General features: G+C 39.9%; 1 protein-coding gene across 2 annotated transcripts; it reads left to right on the forward strand.

The window, feature by feature from the left end:
- Positions 1-102: 102 nt before the first annotated feature.
- Positions 103-22,067, forward strand: LOC146514348 (AP2-associated protein kinase 1-like). Of its 2 annotated transcripts, none has more exons than XM_085167325.1 (20): positions 103-1,164; positions 2,425-2,543; positions 3,748-3,856; positions 4,109-4,251; positions 5,338-5,459; positions 5,766-5,847; positions 6,742-6,874; positions 6,977-7,080; positions 7,386-7,468; positions 7,625-7,785; positions 8,269-8,390; positions 8,508-8,852; positions 9,124-9,269; positions 9,366-9,541; positions 9,624-9,713; positions 11,526-11,621; positions 12,566-12,673; positions 13,027-13,197; positions 14,285-14,392; positions 18,908-22,067. In XM_085167325.1, the coding sequence occupies exons 1-20, from the start codon at positions 1,002-1,004 to the stop codon at positions 19,585-19,587; spliced, it is 3,261 nt and encodes a 1,086-aa protein (XP_085023451.1). In that variant the 5' UTR covers positions 103-1,001; the 3' UTR covers positions 19,588-22,067. The 2 variants fall into 2 exon arrangements, with proteins under 2 accessions (XP_085023451.1, XP_085023452.1); XM_085167326.1 differs by lacking the exon at positions 18,908-22,067 and adding an exon at positions 14,713-17,886 and having other exon boundaries at positions 105-1,164.
- The last annotated feature ends 412 nt before the right edge of the window (positions 22,068-22,479 follow it).

Raw genomic sequence — 22,479 nt, forward strand, 5'->3', positions numbered from 1 at the left:
TTATTTTATTTTATCATTTCGATGCACGCGTGCGAGCGACTTGACGTAATCGCGCCACGTGATGACATAAGCTAGGGTGAGGGGGAGGCTGCAGCTGCGCTCTGAACTACAATACCCATAATTCCGTCCGCTCGTCAACAGCAACAGCTAGGATGTTGCGATAACGGTGGAAGCCAAAGATTGCTGTGGTTGCAGAGATTGTACCGCTGGGCTGAAACCTCTGTCTACTTGTTTTGGTAGATGTCAGAGTCTGTGATTACATATTCGCAGCTATAACTGCGACAGGCGGAGGCTTCAGTCTACTGTCGATTCGACGCTTGTTTGTGTTGATGAGAGGCTTCATCGCGCTAATGCGTTAGCCAACTAAAATCATAGTTTTTTTTATTTATTTATTGTAAATGGAAGCAATTAAATAGCAACACAGTCAGCTAGCTATGTGGCAACAAACGGTCGCTCCACTTGGCTGAGGATGGAAATATTTTTGCTGGCAACGCTGTCAGACAAGTTACACGTCGGTTACATCGCACCCGAAGACATTATCTTCAGAGGATAACCTGGATAACCTTAACGTACACGAAATGTCATAGCGCGTAAGTAGCTAGCATTGAGCTAGCCTAAAAATGGCTGGACGAGATGGAGATGGACCGAATGTTATCGCCGTCAGCAGCAGCCGACCGTGAACAGCTGGATTGATAGCTAAAGAAATACTTTCTCCGGAGATGCTTTAGCCTCCTGGGTGGTGTAATTCACTTACATAACAGTTAGTCGCAACGGCTCTAGCTATCACCAACTGTCTTGATCTGGCAAGCAAATGGGAAATTTGCCACCAGAAACCTGAGTTCTCACAATATTATATATCATAAAGGCATCACTACAAGCTCCACATAGACTCGTTAGGGTTACAGTCTGAGCTGCTTTATTATCTATATCACTGCAATAATTGTGCATACAAGGACCTACAGCTCATCTGAAGCCGCTAATACCCCTGTCATTTTGACACTATGAGGAAGTTCTTTGATTCCCGTCGGGAGTTAGTCAGCTCCGGGCCTGGTTCTGGAGGAGGAGGGAGCAGTTCGGGGTCCAGCCACGCAGGCGGCAATTTCATTGGACGAGCCTTTACTGTCGGGCGACACCAAGTCACTGTTGAAGAGATAATTGCTGAAGGTAAGAAAGGGTTGCAAACACCAGATGATGCCATTTGTTTGTTTGTTTTGCCCGTTCTCTTGTCTCCTTCTATGCATGTCACAGTATGATATGTGTCCTGCATGCCCAGTACATGGGTCGCATAACAGAGATGCAACCTTGTATCATTCCCACAGGAATAATGGAGCTGTGCATCTATGTATTTCAGGTACATAAATGCTAAACATAGGCAAGCTACTTCATCCAAACTGTACTCTGACTAACACACATGCATACAATTTTCTTTTAGCTTTTGTGAATCAGATGAGTGATTCAAGCAGGTGGAGATGTACCTGATGTCAGGCATATGTGTGATTTCTTTGAAATGAAAGGTTTACTGTCAAAGAGATTCTGTATTCAAGGTTTTTGTAAGAACAGCCATTGGCAGGAAAACGTGGAACATCAGGATAATATAATGGGTGCTGTATAAGAGGCCTGAAACCTGACCACTAAAAAGTAGTTTTAACAATTATGTTAAACCAGTACATTTAGTCTGAGTGTGCATTTCTAATGTCCAGTAGCAAGTGAATAGGCTTGTGTGAACATTAGCTGTGTATATTCTGTTGTAATGCTTGCATTAATGTATTCTTAAAGTCTCTTGTCTAACTTAGACACCCCTTTATTCTACCAGGAGCTCTCTGAACCAAAGACTGCACAGTATCTATGCTTTTAATCAGTTCTGTTAGGCTGCCAGCTACACGGCGAGTGCCCAGTCTGCATATAATACAAGAATACAGTGCAGGACAGCTCATCGCGATGTCAGCTTTTACTGTAGTCACATAGACGCTCCAGACGTGGCTCTAAACTCTCAAACTAGACTGATGCTCTTGCAGATGTATAGTACCATACTGCCATTACACATGATGAGCAAATGATGCAATGTAAGCTGTGATGTCTGCCTGAAATTGATGACTCCACAGCTAAACTCTGCACAGCAAATTTGTGGTCTGAGCTATACCAGATGGTTAGGCCTCAATGTAGGCCTCTACGTAAACCCCGCAGCAATGACATGACTAATAGATATTATGCTATAAGGCGGTGCCATTTGGTGCTGATTGTGCTTTTTGATGTAAGAATATACATGGATAGGAAGCTCGACAGTTGCTGAAGAATTGAGGCTTAAAAATTAGCACGTCTGCTAAATGTTCAAAATCATGGCATCCTGATAAGGTTCATAAGATTGATGTTTTGATTTTATTTTGAATGCACATTTTAAATGTGTCGTTTCTCTGCATCATGCAGGTGGCTTTGCAATCGTGTTCCTCGTGAAGACAAACCAAGGGGTTCGTTGTGCTTTGAAGAGGATGTACGTCAACAACGAACACGATCTCCAGGTCTGCAAGCGCGAGATTCAAATAATGGTGAGTGACTGAGACTCAACATTTCTCTACAGACTTTCACTTTAAGCTGTCATGGTTTGGCGTGCTAGGTAAAACCACGTAAGGCAAGCACAAAAAAGTCCTTCAGAAGAAATCCACAGATGCCTCATTCTGTCCAGAATAAGTAAGAGCAACGCACACCCTGCAGCAGGCTTGTTTGGATTGTTCTACCACATTTGCCATCCTGGTACTTAGTGTGCTGTTTTTATTTGCCTTTCATGGTTTCATATAAATAACCAGATTAATGGGCTGTTTATTTCTTAATGAATTGTTATTTTCTAAGCATTTATTATTGGTAAGGTATATTAAAAAAAGGATGGGTGTTTGACACATCTCTGATCACATGAAATAACATTGATCTGCATATTTCTGCTATAAATATGTTATACATAAAGATGTTTACATTACTCTAAAGTAAAGATTTCTAGGGAATCGATATATTTAGTATATAAACAGATATTAATGCCATGGTAGCCTACCACAAAATATGAATAGTCTATTATGGGTCTTGGAAAGTTTGACAGCATTTTTGATGGCTATCCTGTATTTGTCTTTGATGTTAGAGTCTGTATAGTTTTCCATTCAAGGCAGCACTCCAGAAAGAACCAAGGAAGAAATATATGGCAACAGGTGTTCAAATTATTAAAACATGGCAGATTGTATCATTAAACAAACACTTCATAGAATTATTTTCATCGTTGGCTTTATTTTGCTTCTGAAGCCAACTGACCTGTCTTCCCCATGTGATGTTTGTGTAATGTATGTATGGTCGGAAGGGTAAGACGGCGCTGGCACGGCTGGCAGCCTTAACCCAATTTCCTTCGGGATGAATAAAGTATGATCAATCAATCAATCAATTAACTGACTCCAGTATTCGCTGTGAAGATGGGGGTTCCCCAGCATTCAGGGATTTCGTCACATCTCAGTCTTTCTCGCTTTGTGTCTCGCACACTCTCATTGAGACACACAAACACACTCATACACAAGCAGATGGTGCTTCACCTGGGCTGTACTACTTGACATTTTTTTTATTACATAATAGAGTTTAGATTTCAGCTCTCCATTGACACTGCCCCTGCAGATGAACGTCTCATACTACATCTCAAAACGCTGACCTTATCGAATGAATGGGTTAGCTTCCTTTTATAGAAAGAAATGGATACATTTTGTGCTTGTGTTCTTGCAGAAAGATCTAGTTGGTCACAAGAATATTGTTGGTTATCTGGACTCCAGTATCACAGCTATGGGATCGAGGGACGTATGGGAGGTGCTTATACTAATGGATTACTGCAAGGGTGAGTGCTGAAAGGGAAGTGAAACCTCATGCCTTGATTATTGAAAGAATTTAAATTTCTGTTGGCCTTTCAATTTCAGGATGGATTTGTTAGAGTGCAGTTGTGCTATTAAATGATCAAAACAATCTTATTACACGATAAGTCTGAAAAATATTGTGATAGAACATGCAGAAGTTAAGGTAAAATCAAATACTTCTTTAGTTAATTTCCTCTGTTTTTCAATGTGCTGCCTAATTGGATGGTATTTTGCAGGAGGTCAGGTGGTCAATTTGATGAATCAGAGGCTGCAGACTGGTTTCACTGAAGCTGAGGTGCTGCAGATCTTCTGTGACACCTGTGACGCTGTTTCTCGTTTGCACCAACGCAAGACACCTATCATCCACAGAGACCTTAAGGTTTGCCACTGACACTCACTCTAAAACTGCAGCAGTTAGCTTTTTCTCTGTTTTGTTTGATTTTTTTTTCCACAAATGAGCAACTTCCAGTCTCAACTGGAATCAGGATAACTGCTATTGGCTTTTGCATAAAGTTGCTGTGTAGCATGGCTTTCTTTTGAACCTTTAAAGCTCAGGGTTGGGTACACAGGAGCAAAGTCAGTTTAGGCTCTATCCCAGCTTTTTGAAGTCATATGTGAACAGCCAGTAATTCACTGCTATGTACCCTCTGCTTTAAGAAAGAACAGGTGGCCAACACCTACTTTCAAGATACTCCCATCCTGGCACTTTCCTTATCTAAACCACACTAGTGCAAAAATGTGTTCCAGGCAGATTATTTTGTGGAGTGTGCGACATGTCAGAGGAAATTTGTGGAAAATGTTCCCTGACTCAAAAGAATTTGGCATTAATGTGAGAAAATGGCCTAGATCAAAGTATAAAAGACATTCAGAGTGGCTGTTTGTTTTAATAAAAATATTGATCGATTCATTCATTGGTGCACAAGAGGACATGCACAAATATATAGAGCTATTAATATTTTACTCCGTTTTTAAGCACTATGCTGTGAGTCAATTGATAAAGAGAAGAAAAAGGTAGTTGTCAAAATACTTCAAATAACTTCCACTCAGTCAGCAGCTGCATAGCTGTCTCATTAGTCTCTGGTTACTGTCACTCAGTAATTATATAGAATTATATGGACTTCAGTGTATTACAGATTTGCTTTTGATTTTGTTGTTGTTGTTTTTTAGTAATAAAACCTCAAAAATAATGTGTGACAGTTTTTAGAGCATATTGAGAGGAACGTGCAAGTTTTGAACGTGGCTTCAATCTGAAAGTCATAATGTGAAGGTGTAGATTATAGATGCAGTGCACCTTTATTATTATCTCAATCTCAGATCTTGCAAGAAACAAAGGCCGTTATTTGACTTGGCAGTGTGGCTCATCGCTTACTGCCAAAATTATTCCTTTCACGATAAAACCCTGTATTGTCCTCAAAGCAAGCAGCCCTGCCCGTCACTGTGTGAGTTACGTCTTGTATGTCTGCAGGTGGAGAACATCCTCCTGCACGATAAGGGTCATTATGTGCTGTGCGACTTTGGTAGCGCCACTGACAAGTTCCAGAGCCCTCAGACTGAAGGAGTGGCTGCTGTGGAGGAAGAGATCAAAAAGTTTGTGCCTCTTTTCATCCTCAACTTTCATTCATTAGCACATCTTTTAGGTAATGTGGCACAGAAACTGACTGCATTTTTAAATTCCTAAGCAGCTCCATTGTTTTGTTTTTTTCTTTATTTTATTATGTTTTTGAACTTTCTCAGTTTTTCACCGTTGTGTGGAATTGAAAGGTTCTGTTTTTAGGTTTAATTTGTGATATCTAAAAGCAAAACGCATTTGTTTGCATTTATAAGCACATTGTGCTAAGCAAGTTATTTTTTTCCAATACCTCACTAAAAATCTGTAGCTGTCCCTTATTGCAGGTATACCACCTTATCATATCGTGCTCCAGAAATGGTGAACCTCTACAACAATAAGATCATCACCACTAAGGCAGACATCTGGGTGAGTGAAGATTGCAGACTGCTGTGATATTCATGATGAGTTAATACATGCAGCCTATACTGGTACCTGGTATAAATCTCAACTTAAATGTAATGTTTGGCTCAAACTACAATATTGTGCAAAAGTCTTGATCCAACCTCTCATTTATTTCTATTTTGCTTCCAAGGAGCCAGCCTTTTTTTGTGTGTGTGTGAATCATTTAATCATTTTTTTACTAGCAGCCTGTCACAGAAAACACGTTTGTTTGCAAAGCTACCGAAGATAACGCAGTTTCACAGGCATAAAAGAGTACTTTATAATTCCTGCAGGTCTAAAAAACTAACTAGAGAAGATGAACAGTATCTGAAAGACGTGTTCTTAAGAAATAGGAAAAAATCCAGCATAAACTTGACACAGGACCTGAGAGAGGCATCTGTATGAGTCCTTCAAGAAGCCTGGAGAACTGTTCCTGAAGATTACTTAAAGAACTTGCACCAAAGCTTGACTAAGAGACTTCGGTCTGTGTTTAAGTGTAAAGGTGGTCACACCAAATATAAACACCTTTGGTTTGAGGCTTGTGTTTTTTCCATATATACTATATTTCTGTGTATGTTTGCAGTTTCAATAAAGCATCGCACATATTTCTCATTTTCCTAGCAAAATTTTAAAGAAATAAAGGGGTGCCCAAGACCTTTGCACAGTACTACAAGTTTGACATTATAGCCCAAGATTAAACACGTCTTAAAGAGAAAAATATAAAATCTCTAGGTTTGTGAAATAGCTATGATGTTAATACACAAATTTGTAGTGCTATCTCAACTGGTGTTTGGATGGGAAATACTTTCTTATCACCATATTTGATTAATTATCTTCCTCTCCTCTCCTCTTGGGCATGCATGTGGTTGTCTTCTCCAGGCACTGGGCTGTTTGCTGTACAAGCTGTGCTTCTTCACTTTGCCCTTTGGTGAAAGCCAGGTGGCCATCTGTGATGGCAGTTTCACTATTCCAGATAATTCCCGTTACTCTTATGATCTTCACTGCCTCATTCGTTAGTACCGCTTACATTTCAGAAGCATAAATTTCATATCTACTAACTGACTGGTGTCTACCTTGTTGAGACTTTCATTTTTATGTACACGGTATGTTTCAGGGTACACGCTGGAGCCAGATCCAGACAAGAGACCAGATATCTACCAGGTGTCCTATTTTGCTTTCAAACTAGCTCAGCGGACGTGCCCTGTTCAAAATGTGAAGGTCAGTGCCTCTTGGCACCAGAAGTAGTCAAAATATTTGGATTTGCTTGACTTTGTCTCATCGAGACTCTGCTATGGGTTCTCTGCCTGACCTACATACAGGCCAGTTGTCACGCTGTGGGAGGAAGATAAGCTTGGATTCTTTATTTTCATAGAGTGTAAAATACTTGTTAGTCCTGATGATATTTTAGTTAAAAAAAACTTTTCCGTTTTTGTGTGTGAAACATTGATTTTCTCATTGCAGATCTCTTTGTAAAATCTGTGCAGACTTCATTGTAAAGCCTTTCCTTTTTTTTCATAAACAAGAATTCTCCGATTCCTTCCAAACTTCCTGAGCCAGTCAAAGCTAGCGAGGCTGCGGCAGCAAAGAAGAGCCAGGCTAAGCCCAGGCAAGCATGACCTGCTTTCACTGTGTTACCATTAAAGCTGTAGTAACATTGTAGAAGTAATTAGGTATCATCTGTATTCTGATACTCATTAAATAATTATGTTAACACTGTTTGCCATGATTAACAAGAAGGCCAACATCCTCCCTTTGTTGCCAGACTGACAGATCCAATTCCCACCACTGAAACCTCCATCACCCCTCGCCAGAGGCCTAAAGCAGTCCACACCCAGCCTGCTGCTGGCATCTTACCCATCCAGCCTGCTGCTCTGACCCCTCGCAAGCGGGCTAATCTCCCTGTTGGTGCAGCACAGCCTGTGGGTACGTACAGCGCTCTGTCCTTATTTTCCTGTCACAGGAAAAGAAAACCAGTCTTTTGAATAAGGATGAGAATAAATACAGGGATGTCACTAATCCTTTGTGTGCACGTTGAATACCTCAATTCTCAACAAGAACAGCTCAAATAAACAGGTGAAGACTCGTGCAAATTAAAGTTATCTAACCAAAACCCCAAAGTGATTATGAAATGATTTTCTCTGCTTCTCTTGTAACAATGCTTCAGGTACTGTAGGTTCTTTTTTGTGTGATGAATCACTTTGATGTGTTTGCGTTTAATAGACTGTTTAATCCACTTTAATGCATTTTGATGAGCGTTATATCGTTTTTTTGTTGTTGTTGTTTTTAAATTCAGATAAACTCGTTTGTGTTGCTTCACATTAGGTCTTTTGAGCATCTGTGCAAGTATTCAGATCGAATTGTCTCCACTGACTAAAGTAATGCACTCTTTTGTGTTTTTGTCTGCAGGAGTCAGTTTAGATCTCTCTCAGCCAGCTGCAGCTCTTCAGTCACAGAAGGCTCAGGCTTCAGCTCTGCCTCTCATTCAGTCACAAAATAATTCAAATCAGGCTGCAGCTCTACAGAAGCAGGTTCACTGACCATTGTGTCTTCTTTTTTAACGAAACAGATTATAAGTTGCTTTTATTTGCAGATCTACTGTTTTTGAGTGACAGTTCCTTTCAAATGTTAAAATCTTTGCATGTTAGGCTGTGCAGCCAGCTCCAGCTCCAGCTGCAGAGACAGCAGCACCAGCAGCAGTGGCATCACCGGTGACCAAAGCTGACATCCAACCACAAGCACAGCCAACAGTCCAGCAACAGACTACACCCACCTCTGTTGTGAGCTCAACCTCCCAACAAGGAGCACAGACCCCATCCAGCCCAGCCCCTCCTCAGCGCCCAGCTCGTCGTAAGCAGGCCAGCCTGGCTCAACAGCCAGAGGCGCAGCCTTCCCCCAGCAAGCCTGCAGTATCTCAGCAGCAGATAACTCAACCGTCAGCTGCCCAGGCTCAGCCTGGCGCTACTGAGAGCAGCCAAAAACCAGCTGAGACAGTAAGTGGCTTGCTGGCAAACATCTAGCTTCAAACAATGCCTAAATACCAGCACTGCAGAGCTGTCAACTTCATCCTTTTCCCCTTAATCTACGTGTGGTATGTCCTGATCTAAAGTGTTTCTCTGTCTCATCAACCAGAGACAGTTCAAAATGTGAATAAATGTGTTGTTTTTTTTATATTCTTCCTCTTGTGAACACAATTAGCTGTCTTTCTAAATTAAATAGTTGTTGATTTTTGATATTTTGGCTTCCTTTGCCTCTTTTGATCAGACCCCACCTGCTACTCCAAAGACAACTGAAGAACAAAGCCACCAACGCACACCGAGTGACGCCACAGCTCCTGCTGTTTCTGCAGTTCCAGAGAGCGACTCCTCACAGCAGCCACAGGGAGCTAATGAAGAAGCAGCTCTCAATCAGTAAGTGTCACATTTTCTTCAATAATATTCAACTACAGCTTCTCCTATTTGGTTTATTTATGAGGTTTTGCTGCTGTTGTTGATGTTTACTTTCAGATCACTTCCGTCTCAGCCAAATCTTAGTGATGCACTACAGGACCAAAGTAAAAATGTTCCTGCTTCTGGTGCCACCACAAACACCCCTACACAGCCAGCATGGAACCCCTTTGATGATGACAACTTCTCCAATATCACTGCTGAGGAGTTTAAAAGTGATGCCAAAAAGGCTAATGGTAACATCTGCATGCTAATGTTCATGTGCAGTATTTTTAAAATAGGATAAACAGTGAATGACAGAGACTCTCCTTTTATCAGACCTAACCCCAGATACTGAAACAACTGCTTCAGAAGAGTTGATACCAGGCCTTCAGGCCTCAGCTGTTGATACCACCCCACAGGAAACTGGTATGTGAGTTTTTACACTTAGATAATTCACATAGTTTTTCTTCTGTGTGGTCTAAGTCAACGGTCCCCAACCTTTTTTGCGCCACTGACTGGTTTATGTCCGACAATATTTTCACGGACTGGCCTTTAAGGTGTCGCGGATAGATACAACAAAATAAAACCAAAAAAAGAAGATTTATTCATAACACACAGGAAAAGACCCAGGGAAACCAAGTTAACGATAAAAACAATAAAAAAAAAAGAACTCCTGAAAACCATGAATTTCATACCCGAGCCTCAACTTTCGCAGCCGGTACTGGTCCGTGACCCGGGGGTTGGGGACCGCTGGTCTAAGTGATCCTTGATTGCTTAAATTTACTATTATAATCTAAACTGTGATTATAAAAATGCAAAAAATATAAGCACGTAATAAACTAATGAAACAAGTAGATACAAAATATGAAGGTGATCTTGTCAAACTAAAATGATCTCATTGTACTTTAATGCTATCCTTAATAAATATAACAGTATCAGGACGTTTAGGAACAAGAGACTCTACAATAATACAGAGACAACCCCAACAATCAGAAAACCCCATATAAGCCTTAATTTAGAGACAGTGGGAAGGAAAAACTTCCTTTTAACAGGAAGAAACCTCCAGCAGAGCCAGCCTCAGGGAGGGGCAGCCATCTACTGCCACTCAGTAAGGGGTGAGGGGAGGGAGACAGGACAACAGACACACTGTGGAGAAGAGCTAGTGTGAATAAATGAATCTTGATAATTAATCTTATGATTGTCATCATATCATCTAACACTAGCATGAGTTTATTAAGACCGCTGTAGATGATATTTACTGTTATCTATACTATGTTTTTTCCCTCCTTTTGTTCCACATGAAGCTCTGCACTATAAAATCTGGAGGAGAAACATTAAAAGTAAACCTCTTAATGCGCCTAATCCTATAATCTGATAGCTTTAATGATCTTTGGAAAACAACAGGGCTGCACTGTAGTGTGTGTTAAACTGGTAACTAAGCTATGCTGGCTCTCTTTTAACTTGGCTCAATCACTGTAGTTAACTATCCTGCAAACCTGACCAGCTCCAGTGCAGAGTTTTGGTTTTAAAATCAGCTGTGCTCATTTTATTTCAACGTCTTCACTAAATCGTGAAGCTGACAGAATATGTTGTATATAAATACCTTGGCCGTTACAGTTACACGAACTGTGTAACTGTCACTTCGCTACGGGAAAGCGTTCAGCTGATGATGTGGAAAATGTATAACTGTTGTTGTATTTTGTCTGAAAGTCTGTTGTAAACTATGTTTGAAATGAAACATCACAGATTAGATAACTGATTAGTCAGGTGGTATTTATGAAAGAGAAATAGCTGTGAATTAATATCACAAACAACTATCGTGATTTCCACGTCCTTCATTGTGGGATAAACAACAAAATAACGGAATCAAAACGATGTAAAGACGACTCATTCATCGATGAGATGTTCAGACCTGACCTGAAACAAATATTTATTTTATTATGAAATAGTTTTCCAAAGCACCGCTGATCATCTAAAGGATACTTTTACTTCATGAGAAAAGTCGCTTTTTTTCTTAATTGTGAAACTAATAAACAGGTATTGCACTTAGTAAGGTTGGGTAAGTTCATTAGCCTCAGTTTTAAAGCATGGTTGTTGGATCTGCTTTTGAATCAAATTTGCACTGGAGCATAATCAGGCTGTTTTCCTTTTGTATTTTTAGTGTAATTTTCCAACCTTATGTCATGGATTATAAATCTTTCCTTTATGACACCTCTCTGCACCTCCTCTGCTTTCTAGTTGAAAGACCAACATCCATTCTTGATGTGGAATCAGGAGCCTCGCTGCTGGCTGTCCCTGATCCTTTCCATACCCTCGAGCTGTCAGATGCACCAGGTAAAGGCCTGTCTTTGTGGATTAGTATACTGCTTACATATGTGTGAACTGTTATTTCTAAATTTCCTGATTTGTTTTAAGTAGCGAGCCCATTCGCCACACATGCCGATGCCTTTTGCAATATTAAAGAAAATCAGATCAGCATCAGGCTTACCTGGTAGCGTACGTTCCAGTAATAGTACTTGCTAGGCATGATGTTCTCAGGTTGTGTGTCCATCTATGCCCTTCTCCTGAACCCAGTAACAGGCAATGGTTTTTAATTTTTACACAACAAAACACTTTAGCATTATATTATCCAAATATATTGTTTAACAAAATTATTAGACCACAACCACAGGAAAGGTCTATGCCCCAGCTGCCCTAAATTAGCAGTATTGGTAATTACCAAATCATCTTTTATGTTTCTGTAATAGTTACACCAGTATGTATACAAGCTTACTAATATAAATGATATTTTTAATGCCTAAATGTATTTATTGATGTTAGTATGAATTTACAAATTTATTGTTTTACACAAAAAGAGAAAAAAATAGTCCATTATTATTTTTTGATTAAGATGCCAAATTACAGTTATTTACTTAGGGCAGCAATTTCTAGCCTGCCTGCTTAGCGCTGTACTGGACTCTGACTGTTGTTAGCCCAACCTACTGCTTTTGAATGTAAGGACGGGGTAAGAAGGTTGCAGAACAGAGCTATACCCCCAGATAGAAATTACAAACTGGAACTGAATGGAATCCTTGAAAGTTTTAAGTTCGAGCAGGCTACTTGGTGAAGGTGTGCAAGCTTCTTTTATCAGTAAATTCTTCAGTTTAGACAACATTGAACTCCGGGCAATGTTTTGAGCTTTGTGTGAATGCCTGTGACTTAACATCTTTACATTTTTGACACAGTTGTGCTTAAATATGTCTCATTTGTCTCCCTCTTATCTTTCCACTGGGCTTTAGAGAAACTGATTGAAGGACTCAAATCTCCAGACACATCTTCACTCATGCTTCCTGACCTCCTGTCATTATCCGATCCTTTTGGTGGGAATGTGGAAGAGTCTGCAAAAGGTGTGTGTGTGTGTGTGTGTATTCAAGTTTCTGTGTTTAAAAATGCATCAAATACATGGAAAGGTTTAAAAAGAAACAAAAACAAAAAAAAGCAATTAAGGCATTTCAGATATTATAGTGTAACGCTATTTATAGTTTTCCTTTCCATTATTTAAAAAACCCTATAAATAAGAAGAGAGAAGTTTATTTATATTTACCTTTGTGTATAACTTCACACTTGGCTCTTTTAATGTTTGAAAGTAGTAGAAGAAACCTCACTGACAGGCTGTGCATTCATCTGTTTACTTGTTGTCAGTGAAAATTCAACCGTAACAAGACCTCTTCCTCTGTCCACCTGTCCTGACTTGTCTCAGATCCTCTCACGGCAGACGACTCTCTCCTGGGCTGCTCTCTGATCTCTGGTCCGTCTGCCCCCCTGGCAGCAAGCAGTGCAACTTCCTCTGTGTCTTCTGCTCCCACTTCTGCTGCCTCTGCTTTGGATGATTTCAGCCTGTTGTCTGGAGACTCCACACAGCCTAAAGCAGGTAAGGAACTCTGCCAGGGCTGAACTGAAAGCAGCATTACCTATGACCTGCTTACCGTGATCTTTGACAGAAACCTTTCTGTATTGTGGGTAGTGGCGTTTTCCTTAGAGACATAGCACCAACGATGTTCTTTACCATCTCAGTCATGCGGCAGACTGAGCTCTGCTGTCGAACACTAGCTGGGAAGCAGAAGCCGGCATCTGTTGTAACAGTTCAGTGCTGCAGCCTCTTCAGTTAATTATCCTGCAAGCTCTGCAATTACCACGAAGGTGCATGTTTGGTCTTATTTTTGCTGGCTAATTAAGAATGACACTTTAGCAGAAAAGCTAATGTGGATGTTGCAGCAGGCTGTTGTCTGGCTCCATGTAGCCTTCTGCTGTGCCTCTGTGTGGAAAAAGGGGAGGCATTGAAACCAAATGACCAAAGAAATCCTCACCAAGTGGAGTTGTTATTTGTTTTCTTATTCACCATTCAGAAAAAAGAAATTTTCACCACTGGGTGGCATCAGAAGCACGGCTTAACAAATCCATTTTCATTCAAAATGTTCTCGACTGGCCTCGTGTGTTTTTTGTTTTGTTTCGTTTTTTCCTGTTTGTGTGTCTTGTGTTTCACTTAATCTTTAAAAGTTAAAAATGAAGGCAAAGTAAATAATCTGTGGAAATGTTCTCTATGTCACAAAGTGAGAGCTGTACAGCTGTGGTTTAGTTTTTCGCTTCTCGGCTGGTGAACAAAAGCCTTTGACTGTCGTTGACAGTGCCAGCTTCAAATCACAGCCTGACTGTGCACCAGCTGCATGAAAACAATAACTACTGGCCTCTCCTCATAATATCTTATCAAACAGGCTTTGTGTCACTGGAGAGCAGCAGATATGTTTTTGTAGTAATGGCTGTTTTTTTTTGTCTTTTTTAGAACATTCTTATCGTAATGAGGAACGATAATGGCTCGTATTATCACTATTGTCTTAAATTATATGTGGAAGAAGCAGCTACACTATAAAGCCCTTATAAAATTATTTTCCTTAGAGTTACTTCTGGTTTCACTTCAAAGGTTTTCCTTTTTGGGATTATTTGGCTTTTATTTTGTGCAGACTCGTCTCTCCTGATCTCAGACTTCGAGTCCCAGCAACCCAACGCAGAGGCTGGTACAGAGGATGAGTTTGATCCTATTCCCGTCACAGGCCGAAAGAATTCCCAAGGTATGTCTTTACACTCTCCTCTAGGAAGCACAGGATGGGAAAGATGGTTCCAGAAAAAAATGAATCGCAGTGATATTTACTGAGAAGCAGACCAGCTAGCTGTATTATTCTACATGCTCAGTCAAAGTAATGTTTGAAAACCTGTAGAAGGAAATGGGTAAATTCAGCCCTCTCTTTCTCTTTTCTCTTTCTTGACCTCTCTCCCCCTTGCTTTGATTGCTTTATGTGACTCCCGCTCCTGCGCCCCTCCTCACCTCTGTTTGCTTGTATCCGTCTCGACCCCTTTGCCTCCCTCCCCTCCTTTTTTGTCTCTCGGCCAGTTTCAGGAGGCCACTCGCGCAGTAACAGTGGCGGCTCTGAATCCAGCCTTCCCAGCTTGGCCCGCTCCCTGCTGCTGGTGGACCAGCTCATCGACTTGTAGGCACTCTCCCCCCCATAGAAGCTGTAACACTGGATTATAGACTGGCATAGCATAACAGCGATCAACACTGTTGTCATAGCTAGCTTCCTGCACCCCTTGGCTGTCATCAGCATTGTAGTTGCTGCAGTAGAAATCACCTTTCAGTGCTTTTTTCCATTCCTGTCCTTTCCACCATATCGATCCAATCATCTGGCCTATCTTCACTTCTCATCTCTCACCTTCACCATCATGTTTTATCTCCTTGCATCATGTATTGTGCATTCTGGAAGAGTGGCCAATACGCAAACGTATCATCATCATACTTTCTAAAGATTAACCATTACACCATTTCTGTCAATCAGGATATAATACAGCTGTCCAGTTTGTCTGAAAAACACTGCATTATTCCTTATAGCAAACTATAGAAGATCATTGTTGTAATGTATAATAAGCATAGTTCTAAGTGGTTGTAGTTATAATCGTGCGCAAGTGAATTTGTCGTCGTTTGCCTTTTTAAATTCTCCTCCCCAGATTTATTTGCACATTTTAAAGAAAAAAAACATGCAGAAAAAAAATTGAGTGACCATTTATTCAAATGAGGTTTATTCCTGTAAAAGCCAAACTTCTTTGAAACTTAGTCATGTAGCCTGATTTGCACAGTTGCAGAAACGTTACCTCTGTCAGAGCTATAGGAAGGAATAGCTTAAAAATTTAAAGCTGCTATAGATTAGGCTGAGAAACATTAAACGGTGTTACAATCTGGAAACCAGACAGCCATAACCTCAGTGAAGTGCCATAAAATAATAATAATAATAATAATAAAAGAAGCAAACTGCTGGATTTCTGAAAGCAAAATGACAACGTCACCACAAACCTGAACTTCTAGCAAAATACAGTATGTCCAACCACACAGTGAGAGCCAGCACGCGTTCTTTTATGCTCTTATTTTGAGCTTCTTCATATTTCTTTTTCTTTTTACTTTTGTCCTCAAGGCAGGCAATAGATAGGGTTGGAATTAAAAATGATGAAACAGGATCATTTATCTGTGTTAATAGCAGCGTGCCATATCGATAGTAATGCATGACAATAATTTGAAAAATCAGCAGTAATAGGATATAAAGTAGCAGTTATATATAGGCAGAGCATACATGACTATTCATATCATTTCTTGGCACTAACGCATCATTTCACAAATTATTTTCACATTAGCATATTCATTCCACATTGTGCAATTCCTTCTGCATTCCTTATGTTTGTTTACTCCTAATTTGTGTAAATAGATATCTGCAACTCCCTGCAGGCTCCTATCCAGACCGTATATTATATGAAGTCATTGTCATAAAGCTTTACTTGTGGAAAACATATTGCTTTACTTGTGAAATCTTTCTCTCCCTGTTAATACATGTTAATATTATAGCGTGTTAGAGAATGAATGTAAGAAATAAATATTAGTCTATAATACAAAATATATCTATGATTCTTAACACCGTAATCATTCAATAATATTGAAGAATATATATAAATATCTCATTCCTCTTTGTGGAATTATGGGTTAAGGAAGTTTTTTTTCTTTCTTTCTTGGTTCTATCTACTCAATAATTGTCAGTACATTGAAAATGTATAGATGATAACCCTAGTCTGTTCAGTCTGAAAGGCCAGACTGAATCCTATGTCTTATTCTATCTTCGTGAAATGAAAGTGAGCCTGTGTTCTGTTTGTTTACATGAACTGATGAAGGATTATATTTTTATTGAGAACAGTCTTCTTCAGAGCGGGAGTTGATGCGCTTCATTTGAAATTGTGCTTTTAAAGTCGTTTCTTTTTCTTTTCTTTTTTCTTTTTGTTTTTGTTGCTTAGCCGGTTTTAGTGGTCACAGGATTCATATCAAAAAGCATGGCAGTGTTGTTGAATGTTATGTTCATGTGTGTTGGTATACAGTGTTATGACGTGTGTGTGTGCGTGGAGTCCAAATTGTTGGCTGTGTTTTTCCAGTAGCCTGTTTGTGTTGATGTTTGCTGCAAATATGACGACGGTCACGTCTCCTCTGAAAGCACAGGCCCTGACCCTCCCCCCATTCTAAATTCTCTCAGGTAGTCAGAGCTACATTGCTCTCTCCGAGAGCTGGAAATGTACAGTATTGGCTTACTGCTCCCTGTCTCGTTGTCCTCTCGAGGTCTGCTCTCCGTATTGCAGTTATTGAATTACAGATGTGAAACGTGTGAGGGGCTCTGTGAAGTGTGGAGAGGTCTACTCTGCCAGTCTGCCAGTCTTACAGTGAACATACTGCACTCCTGCTGTAGCTGTGGCTCAATTATCAGACAGCATTGCTGTCATGAGTTAGAAAGGATCAGCTCTGTAGTCAGCAATATTGATGTGTCCGTAGGGTCCGATGAAGATACTTGCTTCCGTGTACCTTTTACTTGTTAAAAAGTTATTTTGTAAAGGACACTCTAAATGTCCTGATATGTTTGTGCAAGATCGAATAAGAAGACCAGAAGTTTCATGCTAGCAGGTTTAATTACATACATTATATCGGCTCCTGTGTTATTTCAGTTTATCTGTCTCTGCCCCCAAAATTGGAAGTGTTTTGAGCACATCAAATTTTTGGTCCTCATAAATCTGCAGGAAAAAAGAGGTGGAGGAAGCCGTTTTAAAAGCAGGCGTAATGACTGCAGGTCAGCTTGTGTTTTTGAGCATCCTCTTTACGATCCTTCCACTGAACAGCTCAGTCTTTTGCAGTCACTGTTTGAACCTATGCAACTCCCGAGCTTTCTCCCTGTAGCTGCCAGTGTGCCGTTGAAATCCGTGGGAAGACACAAAAAAAAGCCAATCGAGACGATTCCTTGATGTGAAACAGAAGCCCCTCTTTTATTTTGTTCTTCTTTTTTTGGTCATTTGTTTGTTTTCTCCTCTCTTGTTTTTGCCGAAAGTGGCCACTGCCCATTACCTGATATTACTGAGTGTTTTGAGACGCCTCCTGTCATTAGGGCCCAATCCCGCGTCAGAGCTGTGATATTGTGTGCTCCTTCTATTTTTGTGAGATAACTAAAGAATTATAAAGGGATGGCAAATAAAGTACAAATGTGAATGTCAGCTTGTCGAGTATTGATTCTATGCTAATTGTGTAAGTGGTTTATAAAGACTGCATTGTGTTTATTTATCCTGATATTTCTGTTTTTGCTCAACGTTTTTTTGTTTCCTATAATGATATCTACCTGAAGTAAAGGCTTCGAATAGGATTTTGTATGTAAATAATCTATTAAATGTGATGTTATTATGTAGGAGGATAGGTTTAAAGCATTAATAAGAATCTCCCTGGGAAACCTCTACTCAGGTAAGACGAAACAGCAGCTTCATGCTCGATTTAATTCTCGGTCATTTGTCTATTTTTTTACAATTTTTTTTTTTCTTACGCCACGTTTTCTGTGATGGTATTGAGGTGGTTTAATAGCTCCATTATTTGTTTTTTCAGTTAATATTTTTATATGCATGCTTTTAAAGGAAACTTATTTTTAGTCTACCATCATCATGGAGGTTTTCAATTACATAATTATTAATGTAATCATCAATCTTTAATCAATAATGAATTTTAAAGGAGCAATTAAACAGCAACAGTTACGCCTTCATACACTGTATCACATAATTCCAGTTATTCGTGATACAGGTCTGACAGATCACGCTGGCATAGCTGAACATTTTTGTGCCCTAGCACATTTTCTTCTTTACTCTCCTAACAAGTTTTTGACTTTTAACATGCATCAGATAACTTAGTGTACATTCATTTAATTAAAAAAACTTTGAATTAGAATTCATTTTATGAATGCCTGGCCACTGTGATTTGCACCAAAGCAGGTGAAAAGATATCCTTGAAGTTTAAAGTTTGTGTTACACTAATGATCGACTGTTTCCTTGATTTTTTTTTTCTCAGTGTATGTTGCACCATTTTGACAATACTATGATTTTTGTCACAGGGAGCAGTTCACTTGATTCTTTTTAAATTAAGCATCAATTTCTTTTCAATATAAAAATAATAAGAAAAGAAATGTCACTGTGTTGAAAAGCTCTCATGCATCAATCTCCCTAGGTGACCTTTCTCGTGTCTCTTCCTCATACAGACCTGCAGAGGGAGCAGAACAGCAATGAGCTGCGAACCGCCTGGACAGCAGCTTCTGTGCAGCTCGCAGAGGAAAAACAAAAGCTGAGAGTCCAGCAGAGGACTGCATCATGTGTCTATGATAAACACATGTTGCTGACAGATGAATGGTACAGTCAACACCATACCAGACAAACTCCTCGCACCAGTCTTCATTTCACACTATTAGACCAAGAATCCCAATTCCAGCCTCCAGACAGCCAGTTTGCCTCTGATGTCTTCCAGCTGGCCCCTTTTAAGACTCCAGCAAAAGAAACTAAGGTGGCGTCTCATAAACCTGTTGAGGTGTCTGATGTTTTCCTCCAGGCCCCGTTTGGAAAGAGGCAGGAAACCACCAAAGAAGTTCCTATCAACACTTGTGTATTTAAGTCTGGTGCACAGCAAATCCAAGCCAGCAAACCGCGTCATTCAGCCAGAACGCCATTTTCTCACGTTTTTCAGAATAGACGAGGGGCTCCAGAGACGCCTTTGCTTCAGCAGCCGGTGGCCGTGCACCGGGTTGTCTCCAGGATCGGTCAGCAAGCCGCCGTAGGCTCAGTAGCTGTGGGGCCGTTACATTCCTGGACCATAGGGGGTAGAGCTCTCAATGACCCGTTTACCGCTGCACCATTTCAGCCAAGATGTTCTCAGGAGAAACCCTGATTATATAATCATCTTTAAAAAAACAAACAAAAAAAAAACAATTAGGAGCTTTTTTTTGCAAGTAATGAAGAAGCCAACATATAGTTCAGTGGCAGTATTACTTAAATCTCTGGTGTAATTCTACTTTTGAGATTATTGTTGGCTATTTAAAATAATTGAAGTAATCCTTAAACCAGTTCATGTTAAAACTTGATGTTCTACCTCAGCCATGAGATCCGTCTTCAGTCTGAGAACCGCAGTGCATCACATCAGCACTTTACAAATAGTTTGAGCTTTGGCTAAAATGGTCATCGTTCATGGATCTGTCACTGACAAAAGTTAATTGAAGTTTTTTAAGGAAATCCCTCCATGTGTCACATTTTGAAAGGAAAGAAAATCATGAGCATTCGAGCATTATAGAAAACACAAACAACTTCGATCTAATACAGTAGGTGCTGTAATTGTAAGTAGTTGTGTTTATAATGTTGTTGCGGTTTACACCTTAGTTCACATTTAGAATACAAATTGTGCCTTTGTTTTCCAAAATGACTCAAAGCTGGTCGACAAACTGACTTAGTGTTCCCACTGACACCAAATCTTTTGCTACAAACCAAAGAAATTTTACAAAACTGAATATTTTTTCATATTTGCTGCTTTCAAATGAACCGAGTTAAAGCATTGTAGATTTACTAAACCCGCAGCTGCACGTTATTCAGAATAAAGTTCCCAAAGAATGAATTGATTACTCACAAGCTACCCCTGTTGTTCCCAGTTAGTTCCCACTAACTGCTGTCATTATAGCACAGCCAATTTTACAAGCTCCTTATAATGATATTTAAAGAAGTTATATATCATATCTGTTAGTTTAAATCATTGGCGTTTTATGTGTTTGTAGAAACTCTTAGAAAAACCAAGTTCATTTCCAATAAACTGCTACTTCAGTGAGGTTTTTTTTTATGGTTTACAAGATTTTGTTTCCAGTTTTGCTTCACACTTTGGCAAAGATGTGGACTTTTTTTTATAAACCATACTGCCTTTGCTGGAAAAGTATTTTGTTCATGTGTAGTATTTTTTTGAATCTGTACTATCTGATTATTAATACTGGATGTTAGGAAATATCACCAGTGAAAATAAATGAATTATGAACACAATGGAGATCTTTTTATTCACTGCTTTGACAAACAATGGTCACATTTCTGTTCTGAATGTGTTGTAAGAGACATAAGCTGAAACTATTACGTTTTTTTGTCTGACTCTGTTTGGATCGTCCAGATCTTGAAGATTAACCTCTAAAGATTTATATAGCTGAAGGGAAATAGATAAGCACGAGAGATTTATTATAAATTAGCTCAAGGCTGTGTGTAAGCTGCACCGTAGCTCATAAATCTGCATGACTGGGGGTGATTAAGCTGCCTGAAGACACTCACTGCCATTGTTTGTGCAGCCAAGGTAAACAGTAGCACTAGCAAACCTCAGCAAAAGCATAGTTCTCCATTTATTTTGACTGTTTTTAAAGGTATGGGGGAGAAAGAGCTGCACAAACACTGCTGCTCCTTCTCGCATTGATGGCATAGGTTAATAAAAAAGACAAACACTCTCCCCTGTATAGCTGCAAACTGAATGGTGCCTGAATCTTTTTCTTGCTTTCATGTGAATTCTTTGCCAGCATTAGAATGCATAAACACCTTCTTCCACATCTCCAGGTCATCATGGTTGGATTTTGCTTTCACTTCGGCAGTTTGCTGCCTTTAATCCCACTGCCTGCCTCTGCTTCTGGAGGTTTTCTTTGACACGCCTCCATGAGCTCACTGCTCACAGGACTGCAAGTCCTCCTGCGCGTGTCTGCGAAAGCATTTCCTACTGGTGAAAAAAACTGAACAAAAACACATGGAAAAGTTACATTAGGATTTATTTTAGGAGATCTGAGTTTAATGAAAATCAGCTGACCGGCTGCTCTGGATTGTTACATAATGCATTTTCCCCTGTCTTTTGTTATAGAGAGCCACATCTCACCCGAAAAGCAAATCGCTGAAAATGTGTTGTAACATGGTTTAACCTATCGCAACGATATATACTAACTTGCCATTTTATTAGGCACACTGAATAAATGGCTTGTTAGCACAAAAGTCAGCCAATCACGTGGCAGCAGCCCAACGCATTTAAGCACGTAGACATGATTAAGATGATCTGCTGATGTTCAAAGTGAGCAGAGCAGAGTGATGTAAGTGACTTTGAACGTGGCATGGTTGTTGGTTCCAGACAGGCTGGTCTGAGTATTTCAGAAAGTGCTGATCTGTTGGGATTTTCCCACACAACCATCTCTAGGGTTTACAGAGAACAGTCCAAAAAAGACTAAATATCTAGCAAGCAGCAGTTCCCCGCCACTATAACTCAAATAATCGCTTTAGAATCAAGGTATGCAGAAGAGCACCTCTGAATATGACACACTGCGTGCCACTCCTGTCAACTAAGAACAGGAAACTGAGGCTATACAGTTCACCCTAACCACAAAAATTCACCAAATTTGGACATCAAAATGTTGCCACCCTGACAAGTCTTCATTTCTTCTGCAAAATTCATATGGTAGGGTTAGAGGTTTATGTAAATAACATGAACGCGTGCATCCTGCCTGTATCATTACTTCAAGCTGGTGGTGGTGATGTGATGGTGTTGGTAATATTTTCTTGGACCACGTTGGGCACCGTAGTAAAAATCAGGCATATTTAAAACAACACAGCCTTTTTGAGTAATGCTGCTGATTCCATCCCTTTATGATCACAGTATATCCATCTTCTGATGGCTTCTTCCAATAGGGTGGATGTGCAGTCGACAAGCCGTGTGATGCTATCGTGTCTGTATGGACCAAAATCATGAGGAGTGTTTCCAGCAGCTTGTGAATCTATGCCAGAAAAA

This window comes from Neolamprologus multifasciatus, chromosome 7 (genome assembly GCF_963576455.1).
Source record: "Neolamprologus multifasciatus chromosome 7, fNeoMul1.2, whole genome shotgun sequence".
Taxonomy (NCBI): Eukaryota; Metazoa; Chordata; class Actinopteri; order Cichliformes; family Cichlidae; genus Neolamprologus; species Neolamprologus multifasciatus.